The 24,235-nt window shown below is 37.7% G+C and overlaps 2 protein-coding genes across 2 annotated transcripts; one reads left to right on the forward strand and one right to left on the reverse strand.

The window, feature by feature from the left end:
* Nucleotides 1–486: 486 nt before the first annotated feature.
* On the forward strand, nt 487–2,145 carry LOC149939364 (uncharacterized). Its single transcript, XM_090179149.1, has 3 exons — nt 487–793; nt 863–1,354; nt 2,087–2,145. The coding sequence occupies exons 1-3, from the start codon at nt 775–777 to the stop codon at nt 2,143–2,145; spliced, it is 570 nt and encodes a 189-aa protein (XP_090035275.1). The 5' UTR covers nt 487–774.
* A 49-nt stretch (nt 2,146–2,194) lies between these two features.
* On the reverse strand, nt 2,195–24,004 carry LOC149939365 (uncharacterized). Its single transcript, XM_090179150.1, has 10 exons — nt 23,953–24,004; nt 23,772–23,899; nt 22,750–22,843; nt 22,523–22,575; nt 4,853–5,389; nt 4,367–4,490; nt 3,783–3,937; nt 2,838–3,213; nt 2,736–2,791; nt 2,195–2,674 (listed from the first exon to the last, which is right to left on the reverse strand). Exons 1-10 carry the CDS (start codon nt 24,002–24,004, stop codon nt 2,195–2,197), a joined length of 2,055 nt encoding a protein of 684 aa, XP_090035276.1.
* Nucleotides 24,005–24,235: the final 231 nt, after the last annotated feature.

Genomic DNA, 24,235 nt, shown 5'->3' on the forward strand with positions numbered 1-24,235 from the left:
CGTAGAGAGAGAGAGGGCGCGCTTCAAAAAAATCCTGGTACTAGACGCACAAAGAACAACAATAGAGTGACGTTCCCCCGGTTCAGGCACCCCCTTATATAGGGCCTAGGGGAAGATAGTAAGTTTATCTCTTATTCCCAAAGAACTTGTTCAGTTCTCGAGAATATATTAGGGTTATGCTAAAATTTATACTTATTTACGCAAAATATTCCATTTAACTTCATTTCCGATATGGACACTGAAGTACAAACATCAGCCATAATCACCGTCCTGAAACAACCTTCTAAAATTATAGCCGTAGTGATTATTTTAATTACAATTTTCTTATTTTAGTTCATTTTGTGGTATTTTGAAAACGTTTCTACCGTAAAATTGTAACTTTTTTCACTGTAGTTCACAAAATGGTATTAAAAGTATACTAATTTTATGTTAATTTCTATTAATTGTATTGTTTTCTAGGATATGATTGCATCACAAGCTCTCGAGAGGAAACTACAATGGGTTTTTTTTCTTCTTCCAAGTGGATTAATATGTGACGTCAATGGGAATAATTAGAGGCAGTTTCGAGCACGGGACGGTTTAATTTCGAGTGTCTAGAACTGTTATCTCAGAGAGAGACAGCTGATAGAATTTGAGGGTTATTTGAAGTTTAGATCACGTGATGAATTAATCTCAACAAGATAGGAACTGATTAATCTCCCATGCGTCATTTCTCTCTGAGAGGCTGAACTGAAAAGAAGTGCATCCGCTTTGCTCTCGTCATCTACCGTAAACATGGAAAAACGATCTATTGGTAAGCATTATTTTATTAATACTATTACTATTTCAATAGACAAAGGCTTAACATTTTCATTTTCTATAGCCGAGACGCATACCGTATCCAAACGCAGGGGCAAAGAAAGACGTATCAACATAAAAATCACGTTAGGAGGATCAGTCTACATTTCTTTTGGTTTCGACGGATCAAAATTACAAGTTCTCTTCTTCAAAAAATCGAACGAAAATATTCTGTTCCTGACCTCCGAAGCTTTCACCAATCTACTCTCTCTTTGGGGAGAGCTTTTCGCCGCTACGCAAACCGGAGCATCGTCTCTAACCCACAACATCATCGACTATCACGACAACAACGTATCCGTCGTCGCCACGACCAACAACATCAAATTGAACTCTGCCTACGGTCATGTTCTGGATCTGGGAGCTCGCGAAATCGGTGAGTTCCAAAAAAAAATTGATTTTATTCGGTTTCAAATAAATCTTTTAAACGAACATAAAAATGTTATCGAATGTATGTACTTAGCTATTGTTAAAAACCTTAAAAAAATTCACGAATTATTATATGGAAAACCTTTCGAGGGTTTATTTTTGTACCCAGATCAATTTAATTCGTACCATCAAGTAAAATCTTATTTTGGCTGTTTTAAATCACCCTCGGAAGTACTACAAGATTTTACTAATTTACTCGTAGATAATCAATTAACCTGTAAACTTAGCTACTTTAATTTGTTTTCATTGTGTAATGCACAAGATAACCATCTAATGGAATATCTGATAGTACCTACTAACATGTAAACAAAGTTCTAAAATAAAAAAAATAATGTAAATAACTTGTTATTAGTATTGCTTATATCCTAGAAATTAAGGGGTTCGGAAGCGATAGGGGAAATTATGGTTAACGAGGTGTGGGGTTAAGAGTAGAGAGGGGTAAATTCCATCCTTCAGAAATCTGCGCGAGGAAAACAAATTCTGGTGATTAAGGGAGGAACGGGAAAGCAGCTGGTGAACGAGAATCTGGTGATTAGAAATTCTGGTGATTAAGGGAGGAACGGGAGAGCGGGTGAACGAGAATCTGGTGATTAGAAATTCTGGTGATTAAGGGGGAGAGGCGCGGGTGAACGAGAATCTGGTGATTAGAAATTCTGGTGATTGAGATGGGGGAGAGGCGCGGGTGAACGGAGGGAACGGCGGGAGCCAAGCTACAGCTTTGTGTCCTTCTGGTGATTGAGAATGAAATTCTCAATCACCAGCGGGCCACCCCCCTCTCTAATATATTGCGACTAAATTCAGAGTAAAAATGTTCAAAATTTAGGTTTGCAAGACGACCCATTTCCTACCAAACAATTTCCAGTTGTAACTTTATTTTTGTGAGCAATATTACAATTATTGTATTACATCTATTAATAACAATAAATAATTTTTATGCCTCATTTTCGGTTTGGTTGTCTTTCGTTTGCGCTAAGAATTTTTCCAAATGTGGTTTTCGATATTCCTGATATATCAAACAATCTTCTACGATCTCAATAGAAAGCCTAGCGCGTCTTGGTCGTTTAAGCGATCCTCCTACAGAAAACATTCTTTCGCAAGCAGCCGACGTTGCGGGGGCGGACAAATGTCTTTTCGCGAGTGCAGCGATAGCTGGGTATTTATGTTGGTTCTCTCGCCAATACATTGATGGACATGAGAAATCGGGACTTGCTGGTGTATCATTTAAGTAGGAATGAATCATGTCTTTAAGGGAGCCTGGCTCCAACCTTTGCCGCTTTTTGTGCATTAACGCGAAATGACTTGAGGTTGGTTTATTGTTGCCAGCCGTTTCATGGCTACTAGGGACAGCTGGCACGAAAAACTCTGAGGCGTAGTTCGTAAGCATTTCTATGGCGTCGTTTTCCGATGGAGTCTTGAATTGCGGATACATTTGCGCCCATGGTGGTTCGGACATTTGATGCAAGTTTGCCAACCGTTGGGGCGACGTTGACCCGTAAGGCCTGTGCTACTGGCGGTTTTACAACCTTGCCTTCAAGAATTGAAAGAACTGTAAAGTGTACTTCGACGATAATTACCTTTAAAAATAAATAATTTTTGCCTTGGGTCGACCATGGCTGGTAGTATGTAAAATGGATCAGAGAGGTGACCACTAAAACGAGATTCCATATCTTTAAGGATGTTGTTTCGAAGCGCTGGAAATTTCGTAGTGCTGTTGTTATATATTGCGTCGAAAGCAACCAATAACTTCATCACCACGACTGCGATCTGCGGGCCATCTCTTTGAAGACAGTCTGTGGCGTCTTTCAGTGGTAGTAGCAAAGTATATAAATCTTTTATTTTGGTAAACTTGCTAGGAGAAGGTGCTTCGGTTATTCCATGAGTCGTCAAAGAAGGTACTTTATCATTTAATGCTTGCATGACAATTCTCGTCACTGCAGTCCGCATTACAGGCTTAGAGATAAAGAAACCCAATATATAAAATATACACTCGAAATATAAGTAAAAAAAACGTTTGGCCCTTGGTGTTTTAGTATGGTTTCACTAATACAGCTGATAGGGGAGAACGGTACCAGGGCGAGTTACTTATTTGACCAGACACGTCACGAAGGCGCACGACATTAAACTGTATGTTCAAATTAAAAAACAAAACCAACCTATCAAGTATATGACAATATTTTAATTTAAAACGGGAAGCTCTCTAACACCCCGCCCCTGGGTCTTAGCAGTTGAACGGGTGAGCAACCGTTGGAGTTGAACTTTAGGGAGGACGCGCAGATAATAACGCCAATTACATTACAGGTGATAAGTAAGGTTTGTTTATTTCTGGTTAGTGGTAAACCATATAGATCAAACGTTCTTGTACTTCACAAAAGTTAAAACAAATCTACCATTAACAATCGCTCTATTGAAAGGCATAAGTAACTCCATCGCGTTTTGGCTGAGCAAACTAAGTCAAGCCCGTTTGTGTTGACTTTTAGTTTCTCAGTCCATTGCGTTGATCGCCGAAAAAACATAATCACCCCGTTGACATAATCGCACACCGGCTTTGACGTGGTGTCACCTTGAAGATTATGGACCACAACGAGTTGTAAGGTATGTGCAATACAGCCTAATCGAGTCCATTTGGCTTTTTGAATAGTGTTTTCGACCAGAATCCAACTAGTATCGCTCCAGGCTAAAAACACATTTAATTAGTTAAAAATGAAATTGGACTACCTTTAAAATTTCACAATGGTCATTGCGCGAAAAGGTCATTGAAAAGAACTACGGTCAATTTCCTCTAGTTTTCGACTTGGAACCACTCTTATTACTTATATTACCATAGGTAACATAATACTCGTAACTATGCCACTCTCCCTTTGCTCCATACAAAATTCTTAAATGAAGGTCTGTTTCACCTGGGACTTGTTAAAACGCGGACTGTAAACCTTTTCCGCTGCATTATTAGTTCTAGTGATCCATTTTTGACGCGCCTCATAGGCTAGCGACAGGGATTTCCGTTTCCTGATGACGTCATAAATACGCAATCTTTTTAAAACAGACCTTCATTACACGATTGTACCCAGTGGCATACTTATGAGTGTTATGTTACTTATGATATTACCATCGTCTAACTCATCAGCGTTGTCATCATCGGAATCGTCAACATCAAAGGGTTCCGCATACATTTCTTGTAGATTAAAAGCTTTAATCATGTTACTGGCGTTGTCGGCGCAAACTGTAACAACCTATTTTTTGAGGGACAATTAAAGGTCTTTCCACAGCCAATAAGACGGATTCAAGTTTGGATTTAGGGCCTAATTAGGAAAGATTGTTAAAGGGCACACCAACAAAATTTACCACCACTTTCGGACAGCGCTTCTTTTTAGCCCTACAACCGACGTTGCTTATTTGAACTCAGAACTGACCACAGCGCGTACCGTGAACATTCACTGGGGCTAGTGAAATAAGCTGTCATGGGGCCTCATGGCCCGTCGATTATAAAATGGGGCCTCATCTTGCCCGATTCTTAATCTGCGGTGCCTCAAATAATTCTCAAATCTTTTGGTCTAAGCAAGCCTTAATCCAAACCTCAGTAAGACTTAATTACCTGCGTTGACGTGACGCCAAGATTACTAAGAATTTGTTCCAGTTTGGCAAGTATGTTTTCGCCAGTGTGTTTTGAATCGAAATGCGTAAAAGCCAAAGTGCGATGTTCCAGTTGGAATGTTTCATTGATGTACTGCCCAATGACCCCCAAGACTCCTTCCCTCGAGCTTGAAGACCAGATGTCCAGCATAAGATGTAAGAAAGAAACTCCACTCAGCGACTCCATTAGCTTTGGTGTAATCTCTTCGGATATTACTGTTCTTAAATTTCTCCTGAGCGTCCGACGACTTTGCAGGTTAATTTGGGGTAAAAATATGTTTATGAACGCTTTGAAGGCCTTCCCTTCATCGAAGCTTAGTGGGAGTCCGTCAACCGCCACCAAGTCAATCAAGCATTGCTTAAAGCATAATTGCTGCTGGGATGTCAGTGGAGTCTTAACCACAGCACTTTTCAGGGGTAAAGCGTGCGACTGCAAAACGGCTAAGTTATTTTCCGATAGGGCGGTATTTTCAGCGACTGCGACGTCTTTGTGTTTTCTCTGTAATTATAAATATATCAATGGCGAGCAGATCGAGGTTCGACAATTGTGGTAATACTATAGCGTAAATAGTAAAAGGTCCGTTCCAGAAACGTTCCCAGTCGAGCAGAAAGTTCTATAACTATGGCAATTCGCGTTGTGATATGGCGCGCGCAATATATAAGTAACGCTGGCAAAAAGCAAACAAGGTGGTCGGAATGCCATAGTTCTACTACGTTCTGCAAGACTCGAAGCGTTTCTGGGACGGGTCTTTAGTCAACACACCTGTAAGTGACGTTCAAAATTTGCTGCTCCTTCACCTTTTTTCGTTTCGTGACAAATTTTACAGGTCATTACCTTATTTGGACCCGCTATGTTAGAGCCAACTTGAGAGACTGATCCATTATAATCGAAATATTTATTAATGTTGTTTTTACCAAATTTCCCGGCGGTAAATTTGGAAAGAAAGTTTGGACAAATAATCAAATTTTCCGTTTTCGATTGCAAACCCGACGCGCTAGCGATTACGTTATTCATTTCTCACGCGTATCACTGCCTAATGCGGTACTAAAATGTATCCCACACTCAAATGATATTTTAAATCTTGCAGCCGTGACGTGTCTATAATATTTTTAGAAGACGATAACAAATGCAGTTAGAAGTGAAAAATATCTAACAAGTCGTTAAAAAAACTGGTCCAATATTCGCTCTCAAAATCAAAACGTAAGTTGTGATTAGATTTATGAATTATTTAATTAAAAAATAACCTATATATATTATCAACCAAATATGTACGAGCTAAAATATTAGGTTTTCGGATATCAATGTTATTAATAGGCTAAAAATGTATTTGACATGTTGACGCCGTGAATGACCTTCACTAGTTGCCGTAATATTTTATCGCAGTTGTAAATTTTAAACCTGATCGTCGACAATTTGCTCTTTCTCAATTTACGTTTAAAAAATCATTTAACATTCATTCTTATCTCAATTTTTGACTAACAACCTCTAAACGTTTTTTTCTCTAAAAATAACGTTAATTCGATACAGTATGGATCGCGGTTTCGGAAGAACAAAAAAATATGAACCCTCGTTTATTGATATTCCCTGTTCAGATACTGGTTTTTCCACGTGAGTGAGCAAAAAGTGTTCACCTTTGCTCACGCCTTCTCGTCCGCTCTCCCTCTCTGCCTTCCATGGCTGCCCTCACCGGACCGTATTTATTTATGCTTAGGAAGAATAACGACGATCCGCAGTCGCGATATTCAAATTTAATCTCGGGGCACTTGAAGGAAGGATTATACTGTAAGACTGTGAGGTGGTCTTATGATAATTCTAGAAATCATCTCAATTTATTCATTATTTCAAAGTGTAAATAAATATCTTCCTAACAAATATTATTTATAACAGTCATTTCCCTATTAGCCTGTGGAAATTAGACTTTTAATCCAACAATTTGAAGAAATAGCTTAAAATTGGCAGAAAGGTAGCTTTTGGTGTAACAAAAATATACTTAAAGTCCCCACCCCTCAGACACTTGCGTCGTCGCCATTTTGAGTACTTTTTTTTTAATTATTATCGACAACCGAAACTGATAGAAATTTCAATTCAACGGATATGGTCTGATGTCAGATAAAAATTAACTGTTATCTTGGGCCACCATTTTCTAAAATGGAAGCCAACCTTTATCTTCTTCTATAGATTTATCTCATCGGAAAGGAATGAGATAAAAACATATTTCAAGCGGTTAATTTCATTTAAGAGTCATTTCTTCTAGGTATAACCAGGCAATAAAAAAACCAGTTTTTTAAAAAAATACCCAGCCCAGTGGGTTTTTAGGGTTTTTTCGGGTGTTTTCGGGTATTTATGGGTTTTATTGGGTTTTTTATTTTAAAAATATTACATATATTATGTTTATTAAATATGTTATGTTTATTAAATATAATAACAATTTAATTATACAATTTTACATGTGAAAAGGCAATTAAACTTGTGAAAGTCTATAGCAATTTCCACGCTTAACCAAAACACTAGTAATAGGCTAGTAGTCTAATAGAGTAGTAGCACTCTGTAGCTTTGGCCATGGCCGCCATTTTGGTCGCAAATTTTTCATCTATAGGAAAGAGCATGGGTGACGTACTAGGACGTCAGAGTGCCATTACTCTATAAAGATTTAGATATAAGGTTGTTTAGATAATAAAAGTAATAATAATCTTACTCTTAGTAAGTTAGTCTTTTTAAGTTCTTTACAAGTTGTAAGAATATTTTTAAATTTCTAAAAAAAAAATTTTCCACTCGCGTTTTTTAAAATCCAAAACTTTGAATGGGGTTTTAAGTGGGTTTTTTAAGTGGGTAATACCCAAAACAACCCATGGGTATAACATATAATAATAGCTGTGACGGCCATCCTGAAAAATGGCCACCAGGTCAGATTCAGGTTAACAATTTTCAACCCAAGTGTTATCGGGCCGTGATTGGGTAACCTGTAACGTGACTTGACAAGTGTATCTTTATGTAAAGGAAGTTGCAATTTAGGGTGCCTTTCGGTTACAACATAATGGCTGGTGGAGGAGGTCGGCTATTTGGGAGTGTTGCCACACCAAATTATGTCGCCAATATTCTTATTGATGGGTTCTGACAACATGGCTGCAAAGTTACTCTTTGAAAAGCTGTTTAGTGATAACTTTCCAAGTCACTTAGATTGGACTGGCAACACAGTTTATGGAACCAAGGTTTAAATGGTTTGGATCACAGATGGCTCGAGTACTTACTCAGGGAGGCGCCTGATCAACTATTGAACCACCAAAGCTTTTTACTCGGTAGAAATTCAGGATTACGAACCGATTGAATGTAAGCTCAAAGGTTGTTTATTGGAATTTCGAACAAAGAACGGCAATAAATATGGCGTTCGTTAAACGTTCCTCTACAAATTGAAATACAATTTTCAGCAGACCTTGGGCCAAAAGGTTTTATTTAAATTAAATCTGTAAACTTTTCATTAGTAGGATTTTATAATTAGAATACACTAAATAAAATGTTTGAGATAATTTTCTTCCAACATAGCACTTCCATTTTTTGTCAAAGCATTAATGCGAAAAAAAACACGCCACGATAATGTAAACACGTTTTAATTTAATTTTAACTGTTTTCCACGATAAGAAAGAGTCAGTACAATATTAAAGATTTTTAAAGGCACATCCACAATAAATGAATAAAGTGTAGAATTTAAGAACTTTAAATTAAATGGGGTTATCATTTCGCTGTTGTATTACATCTGCCTGTACATTCGAAAGAGTTTCTTAAAGCATTTCAATTCCTGTCAAAGACGTTAATTGTAAGATAAGATTATTATAATATTTGCAATAAATATTTTATAACATTTATAGAGAATACCATATATGTCCATATAATCAGACTTTCATGTTATGTCACTATTGGTTTATCATGGAACTATTTCCAGCTAATAAAATATCTTATGTTCCATTAAATTTTGTTTGCCTAACAGGGTATGCCAAATTCACAATTAAGGTATTATTCAAAAAGACCCAAATTTAAATATTAAAACTTTATTCAAAATTCCTAAAGCGTGTATTATATTTTCTTTTGTAAACCGAGTTCATCATTTAAAAGTGTGAAAAAGCTGAAAGTCGTCTGACTTTGGTTGGGGATTAGCAACAATTTAAAAAGATTTAAACTCACATTTTCTCTATTTTTTTCATTACCAAATACTAAAGAAAAATAGAAAACAATACATTTTTTCAAAAATCTTCGAAATTTGATGTTAACGGGATTAAAAAAGGTTAATGATTAGAAATGAGTATGCTTACCTAAATAATACACAACAGAAAGCTGTCAAAAGTGTTTTATTTTGGTAGATATATCTTTTTCGTCGGTGATAATGACATGATCATGAAATTGGTGGTAGGATCACTTTCTTGACTATCTAAAATCACTGATAGAGACGACTTTTATGATCTTCCTCTACGGTTCAAAAGAATTTAAAAGGTAGATTGGGATGTGGAGAAACAAGTGGTTACTCATTCTTAGCTTATGTGGGCTATAAAATCATTAGAACCCTATAAGGTTTCTGAGCTGGATTGAATTTTACCCATACTACTGCAGGAGATAATTTATAAAATCTGTCCAGTGTTGTGTAGAATCTACAGGCCTTGTATTGCTCTTGGGCATATACCGGGCTCTTGTAATGTTTCCAAAGTAATCTTTATTCATAAGCCCGGAAAAACTAATTATCTCGAGGCTAAGGCATTTAGACCAATCAGTTCTTTATTTATACTTCAAATTCTGGAGAAATTAGTTGATAGACATATTAGAAAAAAAATCTTAATGTTACACCCCTCTTTGATGCTCAGTTTGCGTATCAAAACGGCAAATCTTCTGAGACTACCCTTCATGGCATAACTAATTGCCTTGAACATGCAATTAAGTTCAAAGAAATAGCATTAGCTGTTGTTCGGTTTATCGAGGGTGCTTTTGATAAAGTCGCTAAGGCTGTCATTCTTAAGGCGGCTAAGCGTTTCGGCAAAAATTAGATGTTGTGTCTATGGATCGATTCAATGTTGTTTGATCGGGTCGCAACGGCCTCAGTGCTTGGTGAATTACTTGGGGTCACCACCAGCCGGGGCGGCCGTAAGGGGGGTGTTCTTTCACGCCTGCTGTGGTGCCTGGTTGTGGACGAACTCTAGGTGAGACTAAACAGGGATGGCCCATGCTGACGTACGCAGCAATGGTTGGGTGGCCGAGGCTAGTGCTTAAGCCAGTTCAGGCTGAATTACGCAGTGTGCAAAGGCTGGCCTGTGTCAGCATGACAGGATTTATGAGAATCGCCCCAAGTGTATCTTTATGTGGAGGAAGTGGCAATTGTGGGTGCCTTTCGGTTACAACATAAAGGCTGGTGGAGGAGGTCGGCTTTTTGGGAGTGTTTGTAACGACCTTTTATGGCGTTCTTTATAATTTAGTGTAAATAAAAATCAAACCGTAAATATAAGCCTATTTAGAGAGAAACGGAAAAAGGAATTACAAGGACCGTAGGTAGGCCAAATGGGTAGTCCTCGAGCGTCTTAACGTCGCCAGCTGACCCCCTGTGTTCAAAGCTAGAGAAGAGGATTTCTAATCCGTTGTAAACGAATGCGAAGATTTCTATTGTATTGTAAACACGTATTTAGGTGACTATGCCTGGTATGTGTGAAAGTGGTGTACTACCTAAATTTCCAATCATGGAAAATCCCCGGTGGTCACGTGGTCACGTAATCTAGAACGGGGTTGACGAATGCACTTGAGATTGGGGAAGGAAGGCAATTCTCATCTGGTAGCCGCGAGCGATACAACACTCGGAACGGTGCCTGAACTCGAAACTCAGATATACCCGCAAAGGCTAAACTAAAATGTTTCTCGGCAAGTTTTAAAACAAAGTGACTACGTCTAATGTGTAAGGTGTGTGTTCGCGAAAAGAAGCGTCACGATAAGTGTTCCCGACGCCCGAAACTGCCTCACTAGTCTCCTGGTGGAATCGACTCCCTATGATGACCGTCGTTGTAAATAAAACTGTGGACTCGTTCCAAAAAGGCTCCTCGCCGATAAGTATTAAACTTTCATTAATGCAGTAATCCGTGATTGTACCGCGCACTAAAGGCTAGACCTCAATGATGGCATGTGTCAACATATTATTTTAAAATTTTACAAAAGGCGAATTACGCAGGAAATACTATGGTTTCTATGTTTTCACTGCAAAATGGTATTGAAATAATCACAGCTTTATTACCACTACTCTTTTTGCTTCAATATTAATTACCTAACGATTTAAATATTTTTGAAATACGTGATTAAAACCAATTTACACACTGGCCAAGTCAAATTCAGAGTTGATTGCTTAAAACTCCTAACTGTAAATGTTGCCAGGTTATGTCGAAATGTAAATATTTAATTTTTGTTAAGGGTCCATTTCGAGAGACTAAACGGTCATTAGTGAGATTAGGATTACTATATACTTAAACAGCGCTAGAAACATCTTTGAAAGTTCTTTAAAATCTAATGGTTGAATTTTTTTAATCAGAGTGTTCTTACGGAAAATGATTAGGTTTTAGTTATTACTAAATGTGAAACGAAGAAAGACCGGCTGCCATAGCCTAAGCAAGTTTATGACTGAAATCAGCGTTTACCACTACACTACTACTTCTAAAGTTTGTTACTTAATATTAATGTTTATGATTTAGAAAATTTTCGAGCAAAATTAATAACTCTATACAGGGTGTCTAAAATTGCTCAACCAGGTAATATTTTTGAAAAACAATTCAATATAAAATTCAGAGCAATTCTCATGTTTGTTATTTTCAGAAAAATTGTAAAAATTTTCTCATTTTTCAAAAAATACTTTTTTTACTGATAGGCGTCAGACAAAATTTTTCTACGTGAGATCTAAAATGCCCTATTTTGTTTAATTTTCGGGGTAGTAAAAAAACCAAAATAACTTACTACATAATATAAAACCTTTGTAGCTAATATTCAGGTAAGTGTTTAAGTAAAAGATAGGAATTAGTTTTATTCGACTATGGCGAGCATTATTCCAACATAATCCAGCTGAAGCGTTAAAATTTTGGCAGGTAGATTTCAAAGATTATCTCCAACCTTTACAGTAAGATGACGAAAAAGAAACCACAAAAACGGCGTTGATTCGGCAAAGCATGCTTAAGTTGTCTCATTGGGCCAGATCCTAGGTGAATTCGATTAACATTTTAAAGCGTATAAGAACGAGATATTGGAGTCCTTTTTTGCTTTGGTGATAAAGCAAGGGGAACCGTTTCAGGAAATTTATTCCTGATTGAGACTAGCGATCGAAGAATTTAATTATGGAACTGCCATGAAACGAATGCTGCGATATAAGCTTGTGCATAGTCTGCAAGAAAAAAGCCTCGGAGAAACGACTTTTAAGAGAGGCCGGAAGGAAAACGAAGACGCTGGACAAACTGATAAGCGATTGCAGAGCAGCGAAGTTGTCTAGAGCTCAAGCAAATGCCATGAACGACTTGAGGAATGAAGTTCATGCCGTAGGACGAAGAAGTTACAGGTCCAACAATAACAAGTTGAGCAAAGCGCTGGAGAATAATTCATTCGGCACACAGAGGAATTGTAGCTGGAACAATCATGGCACGAGAATACTTCTATTGGGCTGCAATGGGGAGACGACTTAGGTTATGTTATAACGGAGGCGACCAGACAAATGAAGAATTGTCAGCGTTTTCATAAAATTAATGGACACGTAGGAACGAAGGCACTTCGAGAGTTTAAGGAGGTGACAGAATCTGGTTTCGGAGACGTCTTGATTCGGAGAATGGGAATTAAGGATAAATCGTAAAAATTAGGCCTAATAGACAGGCTTTTGGAATACGGTCGGACTGAGGAGCTGTCTTCATTCGGAATCGTGTTTATATCCGTCTGGACCACTCATCTGTGCAATACAATCAATCGTGTAGCCAAATTACCGTTCCTGATTCAGAGCCTTCTCTTATACCTGAGGCCATTCCAGCAGTTACTCCGATCATCGTTCCTAAGTCCAAAGATCGCGTTCAACGAGCTCGTAAACACATGAAAGAAAGCCTATTAAATTAAATTTTTTACAGACCAGATATCAAATAATAAAAACACTTGAACTAAAATTATTTTACCTAACACCTAACGCGTAGAAATAGCAACTCCTTATAACGTTTCTTATTTGTGTATTAACAATTAAAGCCTTAGCTGGCACGCCTGCAATTATTGTTTACTACAAGTGCTTGGCAAATAAATTTTTACCACGGTACGTAAACCAAGCGTTGCTTCATTCTTAACCAGATATGTATATTTATTTAAATATATATTTAAATATAAATATAAATTAATATTTATATTTATATACATTTATATACATTTATATACATTTATATATATTTATATATATTTATATATAATTATATATATTAATATATTTTAATATATATTTATATATAATTATATATATTAATATATTTTAATATATATTTATATATAATTATATATATTAATATATTTTATATATAATATATATTAATATATTTTTATATATATTTATATATATTTATAAATGCAAATTTAATACCTCAATTTGCCACCAGAAACGGTAAAATATTTTATATCAAGTATAGAAATGTAAAAAATACAATTAAAATAATTAAGAATACGTAGCATTAACTAGATAAATTGGAATGATTTGGTATTGAGGTTTTTCGGTGCGTATTTGGACGGCTTGTTCAGATAAATCATAAAATTGGAAGAAAAATCTCTTTCTCGTTCACAAACATCCATCCCTTCATACACCTGCCTAAAAATCCCCTTTATACGCCTACCCAAACAAATTCCCTTCATACACCTGCCTAAAAATCCCCTTGATACGCCTACCCAAACAAATTCCCTTCATGCACCTGCCTAAAATAATCCCCTTGATACGCCTACCCATACAAATTCCCTTCATACACATGCCTAAAATAATTCCCTTGATACGCCTACCCAAACAAATTCCCTTTATCGACCTGCCTAAAATAATCCCCTTGATACGCCTACCCAAACAAATTCCCTTTATACACCTGCCTGAAATAATTCCATCGATACGTCTACCCAAACTAATTCCATTCATACACCTGCCTAAAATAATCCCCTTGATACACCTGCCCAAATAATTTCCCTTCATACACCTGCCTAAAATAATCCCCTTGATACGCCTACACAAATAAATTCCCTTCATACACATGCGTAAAATAATTCCCTTGATACGCCTACGGAAACAAATTCCCTTTATCGACCTGCCTAAAATAATTCCCTTGATACGCCTACTCAAACAAATTATCTTCATACACCTGCCTAAAATATTCCCCTTGATACGCCTACCCAAACCAATTCCCTTTATACACCTGCCTAAAATAATTCCCTTGATACGTCTACCCAAACAAATTCCCTTCATACACCTGCCTAAAATAATCCCCTTGATACGCCTACCCAAACAAATTCCCTTTATACACCTGGCTTAAATAATTCCCTTGATCGCCTATCCAAACAAATTCCCTTTATACACCTGCCTTAAATAATTCCCTTGATACGCCTACCCAAACCAATTCCCTTCATACATCTGCCTAAAATAATCCACTTGATACGCCTACCCAAACAAATTCCATTTATACGCCTACGCAAATAAATTCCCTTCATACACCTGCCTAAAATAATCCCCTTGATACGCCTACCCAAATAAATTCCCTTCATAAATCTCCCTAAAATAATCCCCTTGATACGCCTACCCAAACACATTCCCTTCATACACCTTCCTAAAATAATCCCCTTGATAGTCCTACCCAAATAAATTCCCTTCATACACCTGCCTAAAATAATCCCCTTGATACGCCTGCCTAAAATAATCCCCTTGATACGCCTACCCAAATAAATTGCCTTGATGAACTGGCCCAAATTAAACCCCTTGATACACCGTCCTGTCCAAACAAATCCCCTTAAAAAACCGGCCGCAAATATTATCCTTGATACACCTGCGCAAATTTATCAACTAGAAAAACTGCCCAAATAAATCTCCGTGATACACACACCACCAAATTAATGATCTAGAAACACCCTCACTAATTGATCCCCTTGATACACCTGCCCAAATTAATCCCTTTAATAAATCTGCCCGAATTAAACCCCTTTATACACCTACCCAAATTAATCTCCTGAAACACCTGCTTAAATTAAAGAAAACAACAAGAAGCGGGAAGAGCCAAAGAATGTTTTACTGCAGCTACGACGCAGTAACGAATAGTTTACGATTGATAGAATGCGATAACTTTCATAACCAATTCAAGGGTCAATTATTAAATTTATTACACGGAAAAAGGAGTCATTATTATGATATACACCGTAAAGGCTTTTAATATTGATGAAATTAACAAAGACGATAATTTCTGATTCTACTTAATGCTGAGACAGTGCATAGTAGCTTTAATATCCTAGTTATGAAAAATCGATATCAAACCAGTAAGGAAATGTCCACCGCAGCATCTAGATATTCACTAGTTCCATAATAAAATAGGAATGCCCATCAAATTATACAACAGGACTTATTTTAAGCCTTGTGCATTTTTAAGCTAACATTTATTTCTAGCAAACGCTTTGATTAGACTTAATTTCATTCTAATCGATACACAAGTCACACTATATGCTGAAAACCTAAAGTAGTACATGAGCCAGACGCCGAAAATGACCTTTTTGGTACCAACTCGAGAGACCAAAATTGTTTATGATTTATAATGAGCATGCGGAATATGCATGAAAGACATCTCGATCGCCCAGCTACCCAATATGGCGGCGCGCGCCTTTTCTTTTATGGTCATAACTTCTGTTCTACTCGAACGTAATCTTATTTAATAGATAATTGTATTCGTAATATACTACGTCTGTGAGTTATTTTCATAAAACTAACGGTTCACCTAAAAATTAAAAAAAAACCTTTAAGTAAATAAACTTATCGCAGTTTATGCAATGTCATTACTTCAAAATTAATGTTTATTTTTTGGTGTCAAATACATGTTAGACTTGTTTCCCAGCTTTCGTGATCGCCTCCTAAGTATACTTACCGATTTGTGCTCAATATCAAGATAGGGGCGATTTTCGTTTTATTGTTATTTATATAAGATTCAACGAGAGTAGAGCTTTCGTACCTGAATCATTGGTTTTTGGTAGAAAGCGTTTATATTCGATATACAGGCATGCTTTTTGCACTCAACCCCGGACGGGATTTCTTTTTTTTTGTTTCAATTATCACGTGTATAATTATTATGTAGTCCGTTTGGGCCTGAGCTGGAGTATTTCTACTTTTGTTAAAAAAGTGATATTTTTAAAATAATTTACCGAGATGGTCGAAAAAGTTTAGTTAGATTTTTTAAGTAAAAACAGAATCCAGAAAAGAGGTAAGATTTTGGGTTTTATGTGATAAAAAGTGTTCCTCGAATGATCTTACAAAACCAAAAGATGTATGGTCTTGGATTTCATTGTATAAAGCTGCCGATATAAGAAAATTCAAACCAATTTTGAACATACACGTACTTAATGAAGCGACATCGAGCGTTCCAGATATTTTCTACCATAAAAGCTGCAGGTCAACTTTTACACTTTAAAAACTCTCGAGGAATTAGAAAAGTAGCAATCGGAACGCACAGGGATGAGCAAAGTGATTCTGTAAATCTTCATCCTCGCCGGTCCACGCTAAATATCCCGTCCGAATCAAGAGTGTATGAAAAAATCTGTATATTCTGTGAACGTGATCAATATAAATCTTGACCCAATACCCGTGAACCACTATTGAAATCGGTCGAAATGAGATCGGATAAAAAGTTACGCGAAATTGCTATTATATCAAGAGATCTAATCGCGGCGGAAGCTCATTACCATAAATCTTATTACTAGGATTACACTCGCGAGTCAGAAAGGGAAGAACTCTACTATAGAACCGTAGAAACTGGCAGAAATACCTGCTTTAGCCCACCTTTTTCAATATTTGAGAGATAAATTAATTTCGAAATAATCATTTACTTCAGTGATTGATCTCACAGTGAACTTTCGATGTTAGTTAATCTAATTAAAAACGAAGGTGTACCTGGAAACCAAATACTGATCTCAACTAAACAGAGTTCGGCGAGGCAATTTTTTTTCACCGTGGATAACAAATCCTATGGCAGGTTAGATATGTCGTTTGATACACTACTTGAGGATCACATTTGATTTAAATGCAAATTCGATCACCTAAACGAAACACAAAATGCGTAATTGTTTTTTCGTCAAGCGGAGACCTCTTTGCGGCAAGACGTTGTAAAATAAGTTTTGCAGCAAAATTGGCCACCCGACCTACGAGAATTGGATTCAAATTATCTCGTGATACCAGAATGTCTTAGCCAGTTTCTAAGAATTTTTGGGAGGGAGGAAACCAATTCCTTTCTTCGAAATTATCTTGGGCCATTTGGTCGCTATCCCAGGACGTCATATAGCAAGGTCATAACTCCTAAGAATATTTTACTTCCCTGGGCCATCAAAACCCTTACCGGAAATGTAGGGCTAATAAAAATTATGAATGTATCCTATTCGAAGCTTGAGGAAATTGAAACTGCTCTATGTATCGAGAAGTTAGAGAGCGTCGCTACCATTTGTGTTCCACTACCCTACAACGTCCACCCTTATGTCCCCACTGCGCTGGCCTTCGATAACATTGACCACAAAGAGGAAGTTCTAAGTCGTGCTGGAACATCACATAGAGTTAACGGAATAATTGTTCAGTAAGAATACGTCCTATTCGTGTTTACCTCCAAGAACGTCTTCAGTAATCAGTAAGAAAGAAAAAAGAAGAACAATAGGAGCTACGGAAAAATCTCTCGATGTCTACGTAATCGGTAAAAAGCGAAGTCCACCAGCGATTGTACCAAAGAACATTTCCGAGTACACAATAACATCGGTTCAAAATTCGCGAATCGAGGATTTACCTATTCTGAAAAGCAACCAGTATGCTCTTGGACAAGATTCAACATTCTGACAAAAATGAACGGAACAAGGCCTACTGCAAACACAGTAGGATATTTACCAACTATTAACGCGCCAGCGACTGAAATGTCCACAGTACTAGAAATTGTAAAGCAGTGTTTAAAAATTAAGGACTCCTTGGGTCTTGAAAATATTGCAGTGGTTTTTGACCAAGCTCTCTACGCTAAGGCCGTGGAAATTGTATGGAGTAACCACGAATATTTTTAAAATGTGGTGATAATGATGGGAAATTTCCATATAATCTGTAATTTTCGGTCTAATAATGGTAAAATGTTTTGGGGACTCGGGTCTACGTGACTTAGCAGTGGAGTCTGGAGTGATCGCTGAAGGATCTGTTAACAAAGTTTTGGATGGTAAACATTATAACAGGACCGTCCGTTTACACAACTTGACTAACGAAGCACTGATTCCCTTAGTTTGGAAAGGCTTCGAAACTTGGGTCGAATCGGAACACGACCAAAATGTTCATACAGATGCTGAAACTGCAATTTCATATATTTGTGAGAACACAAACAGGGCTACATACGCTTCAGCTCTTGAAAACGAATCTGGCGTGCTTATATTGAACAAACTCGAGGAATATATGAATTTGTTGCGCCAAGAGCGTGGTCCTCTCTCACAATATTGGATGACGTACATTGGCATGGTCGATACGTTGCTTTGACTGATTCTAGCCGGCAGAGAAGGCAATTGGTACCTCCATTTAGCAGCTATTCGCGATATTATTCCTTGGGCTTTTGCTCTGGACAAATGAACTACCGATCTACTACGTTCAAATGACCCAACTCGAAAGTACAGCACTAGATTTAAACGAACATTTTCTCTATGGCGGTTTCTCCATACAACTTCGAGACGAGAACCCCTTCGGTAGAACTGCAGTTGACCGAACGACTGAGGAAACAGTCAACAAAGATACCCAGACGGCGGGTGGAACACGAGGTTTCATGCTTAAACCACGCATGGTTTCGAAATTTTACCTAACATACGAACATAGAGCATGACCCTTACGACAACTAAGAGAACAAACTTCTAATCAAAGAGTTAATTTTTCTCATCACGATTTGCAAAACTCTAGAATTAAAAGGAATTGATTTAAAGATCGTTTGATGTACGAGCTATTAGATAGTAATTGGACTAATCCATTTGGCCTAGACCCGTCCGATATCGTAGTATATCAACTGGAGCCTTCGCAACCCCCGCAGGCAGCCAAGATCTCTTGAATGCTTATGGGAAAAGCTGCTTATAAAAGCTTTCAAGTGAATCGAATGCATCATGGCAAGGGTTTCCATGAACCCATAAAAAAACTTAATCTTAAAACATTTTCAAGCTACGAAGTCTCAATCAATGAAAATAAAAAACCATAAAATTATTTTAAAAGCGGATCAAAGGCTCGTTGCCAATATGGTTTTAGTAGTGCTCAGAAAACCGCAAGTTAGAGGTTTTTTGTCGCCCACTTGGTCCTATACCTTGAACGCTCGCGAACGCCGATGGATCGCAAAATTAAACTAACAAAGCGTCTTTCGCGAAGTTTCTGGAAAATAAAGTGGCTCCCATGGAAATTATTAGCGGACCCAGAGCTACCCTAATTGACGCAATGGCAATACTTCGGAGACTACACGGATAAATTCATACTTTTGAGGAACTTTTGATTCAAATACTTCAGCAAATGCTTAATGTTGGTAGAGACAGCGATCGAATTGATGTAGTGTTTGATGTTTACAAAAATGTTTCAATAAAATATGCCGAGCGGGTAAATCGAGGCTCTAACGACGGGGTTGTTTTTCAAAATAAAAGATCAGGCCACAGAATTAAAAATTGGAGACAACTCTTAACACACGCAAAAGCCAATTCAATCTTATAAGCTTCCTGGGAAAAAATTGGAAAACTCAAGAAATGAGAGATAAACTGTTAACGAAGACTATGATCGTGTCATGAAACGGTAAATGTACGAAACTGAAGAAAGAAAGCTGCGAGGAACATGTTGTCAGAATTTAAAGCCCGGTGTACCGGTAAGAAAAGAACCACACCACCGGAGGCCTATCATCAGAATGCCCTACGCCAGCGTCCACAAGCCCGGACAGGTGACAAAACCAGCACGGGTAGCAGAACCCCACTACTGATGGTCGCACCCTCGACGCAAGCCGCTCAACCCAGCAGAAGGTGCAACATTGGGACGACCAGCCCGCCACTTCGCACACAGCAGTGGGATAGAGAACGGATGCTCAAGCAACTCCGGCCGATACCCCACCTAGAAAGGCAGGGAGCCAAGCCCATTGGAAAGAGCTCCTAAAGGGGAACGGCGGGAACACAGCAGCCCGCATAAACCGGCACAGCTGGCACCGGAGATCCCGGTGGAGCCCAAAAGGCTGGGAGATGGGTCCGCCGTGCCTTCATACGGAGGCCCGCAGCCCCACAGCAGGCTACTCAATCCGCCGAGGCAGCCAGTTTGCCCGGCCCCTCTCCATTAGCCTTGGCCGAAGCCCAGTAACCAGCCCACACCTAACCGAAGTCGGAGGTTGGAGATAGGACCCTTTGGACGGAGCTAACATCTCCCAGTGCGCCACCACCCTTACGGGTTACAAAAGCCGGACCCCGACTCCCCGGTAAAGCCACCAGTTATTGCACACTCCGACCCCTTGAGGGCCGAACTTCAATAACAAGAGTCAAACCAAGAAGAGGCCGATAAACGGTTGATTTTGCACGCAAAACACGCGGAAAAAGAATACCCGACCATAATAGTGGCCGCGGACGACACTGACTTCCTTATTTTGTGGACAGTTTTCAGTTCTAAAATTTCAAGTAACATTTTCGTAAGACGAGGCACAAAAGATGAAGTAAAAATCGTTGACGTAGCCGGGGGGGGTCAGATATATCCAATGCGCTTATTGGACTTCGTAATTGGACAGGCTGCGACACTTAGTGCCCTCGCGGGCAAAGTAAGCTCAAAGCGTTTAAGTGCATTTCGCCAGATGCTAGGATCCGGGAAGCCGTCTCGAACCTCGGTTCGCAATGGCAACTCTCAGGAAAAAATTTGCGTTAATTCAAGCGTTAACGTTCTAGAATTATTGCAACAAAACAAAATTCGTTGATGTAAACGCTTTGCGCTATCAAATGTTCCGCGCCAAGAAAGGCAACATTGAGTCGGGACAGTAACCGCCTTGTAAAGACACCGTTAGACAGCATACCTGACGCGCTAATTATCAAACTGCTATTTATAAGAGTAGTTTGATTAGGTCTCCAGATATACCAGATCCCACTGCGAACCACTCGATATCCTTTGGATGATCGGACTTCCTACCCCTGAAGTAGTACTTAGCCTAAATGCTTGCAGCTGCACCCGAGTTTGTCGTTCATTAAACTGCACGATTTCTTTTAAATAAAATGAAATGCACAGCTGCGTGCAAACTTCAAGAATATACAAATATTGATATAGAAGAAAACATTTACATTCCATATGAAGATTCTAATGAAAGCGACAGCAATTAAAACTTCCGATTTTTTTAGACACTTACTTCAATTGAGTTTTAATTTTTACCAAATATATCAGTGTCGTAAGAGCACACAATTTAATTAAATAATTTTAAAAAATGTGCATATAACCATAAGTGTTCGTTGGAGGTGCCACTCTTGCTACACCACCGAAATATATTAGATCATTTGTAGTCTTACAAGTTAGAAAAACATTTTTATTTAGTAAGAAAATCTCCCCCTATCTTATTATGGAGCATTAGTCGGTAAGTATACCTAAATCTACATCATATTAAAGCTAGGAAACTAGTCTAGCATGAAATTGACACCAAAAAAATTTAACATTAATTTTTAAGTAATGACATTGCATAAACTGCGATAAGTTTATTTACTTCAAGGGTCTTTTTTTCAATTTTTAGGTGTACAAATAACGCACATGACGTAAAATATTACGAGTACAATTATCTATTAAACAAGATTGATCAAATCGGATGAGTAGAACATAAGTTATGACCGTTAAAGGAAAGGTGCGCGCCACCATCTTGGATTGCCCACCATATTGGATACTGGGCGATCGAGATGTCTATCATGCATTTTCGGCATGCCCACGTGACCTTCTAACTAGACATCTCAAATAATTTTGGTCCCTAGAATTAATACCAAATGTTTTTCTGACTCACGGACTAAAGTAACAAAACTAATAATTATCAGCTAGTCTATCACTACAAAAAAATCGAAATATTTATATTTTTAATTAAAAATATAAATTATCCATACTGTTATAAGCTATCTAAATGTCACCCGATAAGTTGACGTGGTTTCATCATCGAGCACGAGGCAAGATCGCAGTGTTTTCCCTCTAGCGGTGAAACCAATCGAGTTTTTTTCAAATAAACGATTTGATACTGGAAAATGGATTTCAATATTTGGAATAATAGTTGCAGCTTTAATTTAAAAAAATTAGAGTAAATTGCAAAATCGAAAATCAAATAAAATATTCAAAAGGAAATATTTTGTTATATCAGTTTGAGCTTAAGATTTCTTGAACAAGAAATTGAAACCTTCGCACGTTATATAGAAAAGTTATACCTCAACACATGGGTATTCTTGAATACTTAGCTTCTTGTACTTCTGAATGTCTTCTGGAAAATGGTAAAAAAGTTAAATTATTACCCTTTGCGTCGTTCAAAAAATACACACACTTCAAAGTATAAATTACTTTTATGTAGTTACGATGAAAATATACCAATTTATTCCGAAATAAGGAAGGAAAGAACACGTGCAGACATTTTCGACAGTGTTGTCGTCTGACTCACCTATGGTCTTCGTCATGGCGTGGCACGCCGTATCAACACTTTCTCTGGTGCATAATTCTTTAAGCTCTTTTTCGCATTTAGTTAACATTATTTCCTAAAATAATTGAATGAAAAGATATCAAAACGAATGAAAAATGACGACTTCAGTTTACGTACAAACTCTCGGTTAGACATAAAACAAATTGGCGATATTTTAGTTCTAACAAACGTTAATTGTTGTCGACGCTTACCATCGCCTTCGAAAACTGGCCCTTCCGAAGACCGAATCAAGATGAGCTTGCCCGTTAACCTTTAACTATTTTAAAGCAACGCGAGTTAGGATGTAAAATGAATCGTATCTTCGAGATAAAAAATGTATCTCCGCATGTGAGGAGAAACTGACAGCGTGAGTGCCTAGATTTGAATTTGGGTGCGAATGAAACGGGTAGGGGCGAATGCGCAGATGCAGCTTTTATCTAAAATATATTTTCAATGCGTAACGCCACTTACATTGCCCTTTTTTACATACGAGCGATTCGCAGAATCACTTTCGATTTGCATATTGTAAAAGCCCAAGGAAATAGACTGTGAACGCTCTCGCAATTAATGCCATTACAAAAATCCCGACATAAAAAACCTACAGAAAAAGTCTAAGAAAAATTCCAAACGAAAAGAAAATTCCACATAGTTTGTTAATATTTTCTATACCATTAAAAAAAGAGTATTAACATTATCTAAATCTAATATTAAGTGATATTGCTCTCAAAAAAGTAGGTTTATCCCTTGTTTTATCGGCGAATTTTCCGCAAAATAATTTTAGTCTCTTGTAATTCTGAGTAAAATTTTCGTCGTTCCTTTGGTGGTAAATTTCCCATCACTTGTTGAGCCAACTTGATTTCGTCCACTGCCACTTCAAGTCCAATCTTTTCAATTAGAGTCCAAAGAACAGAATGTTTGTGACAAACTTAATTTCAGCGTTAATAAGCGTTATTTAGAGTTGTCACGTGCACGTTCCAAAGGCTTACGTGAAATAATGGTTTTACCTTACTAAGTATTAAAGCGACCCTTGAAGTCTTTGAACCTATTCGTCTAAATGTCCCAGTAACGCAAACAGAATATAAATATGAAAGAACATCAACCGCTTTTTCGGGTACCATTGATTGAAGGTAATCTATTCCATTGGAAACATCCAATAGAGGCAAAAAGCGAGTTCGTCAATCGTACCAACAAAGGGACGGAATTGTTCGTCACATCGATACGTCGTTTCTAATCCCATGTTTTGAATCTTCCAATGAGTACTTTAAGTTATGTGATAAAAACATCCACGAGCCTTGATATCTTTTCCAAAAACGTCTTTTGCTGCTTGAATTATAGCTTTTTCAAAGGCGACGGTAATAGAAGTTGGATTATGGTAGCCTATGTTTCTTTAGCGACACACGCGTCAAGTATGGTTTCAAACATATCTTTGGTTAGCTTAAGTGTTTTCCGATTAAGGTTCAAGAAAACA

This window comes from Leiobunum rupestre, chromosome 6, assembly GCF_980474605.1.
Source record: "Leiobunum rupestre chromosome 6, qqLeiRupe1.1.hap1, whole genome shotgun sequence".
NCBI classification, from domain to species: domain Eukaryota; kingdom Metazoa; phylum Arthropoda; class Arachnida; order Opiliones; family Sclerosomatidae; genus Leiobunum; species Leiobunum rupestre.

What these genes read in the sequence shown, in the direction of transcription:
- LOC149939364 (XM_090179149.1), top strand. An exon ending in ATATGGAAAACCTTTCGAGG is followed by an intron (nt 1,355 to 2,086) that starts GTTTATTTTTGT and finishes TTCAAAATTTAG; the next exon opens with GTTTGCAAGACGACCCATTT.
- LOC149939365 (XM_090179150.1), bottom strand. Translation starts at nt 24,004, where the DNA reads ATGGGATTAGAAACGACGTATCGATGTGACGAACAATTCCGTCCCTTT. An exon ending in TCGCTTTAATACTTAGTAAG is followed by an intron (nt 22,844 to 23,771) that starts GTAAAACCATTA and finishes CAATTATTTTAG; the next exon opens with GAAATAATGTTAACTAAATG. An exon ending in CGCTGATGAGTTAGACGATG is followed by an intron (nt 3,938 to 4,366) that starts GTAATATCATAA and finishes ATGTGTTTTTAG; the next exon opens with CCTGGAGCGATACTAGTTGG.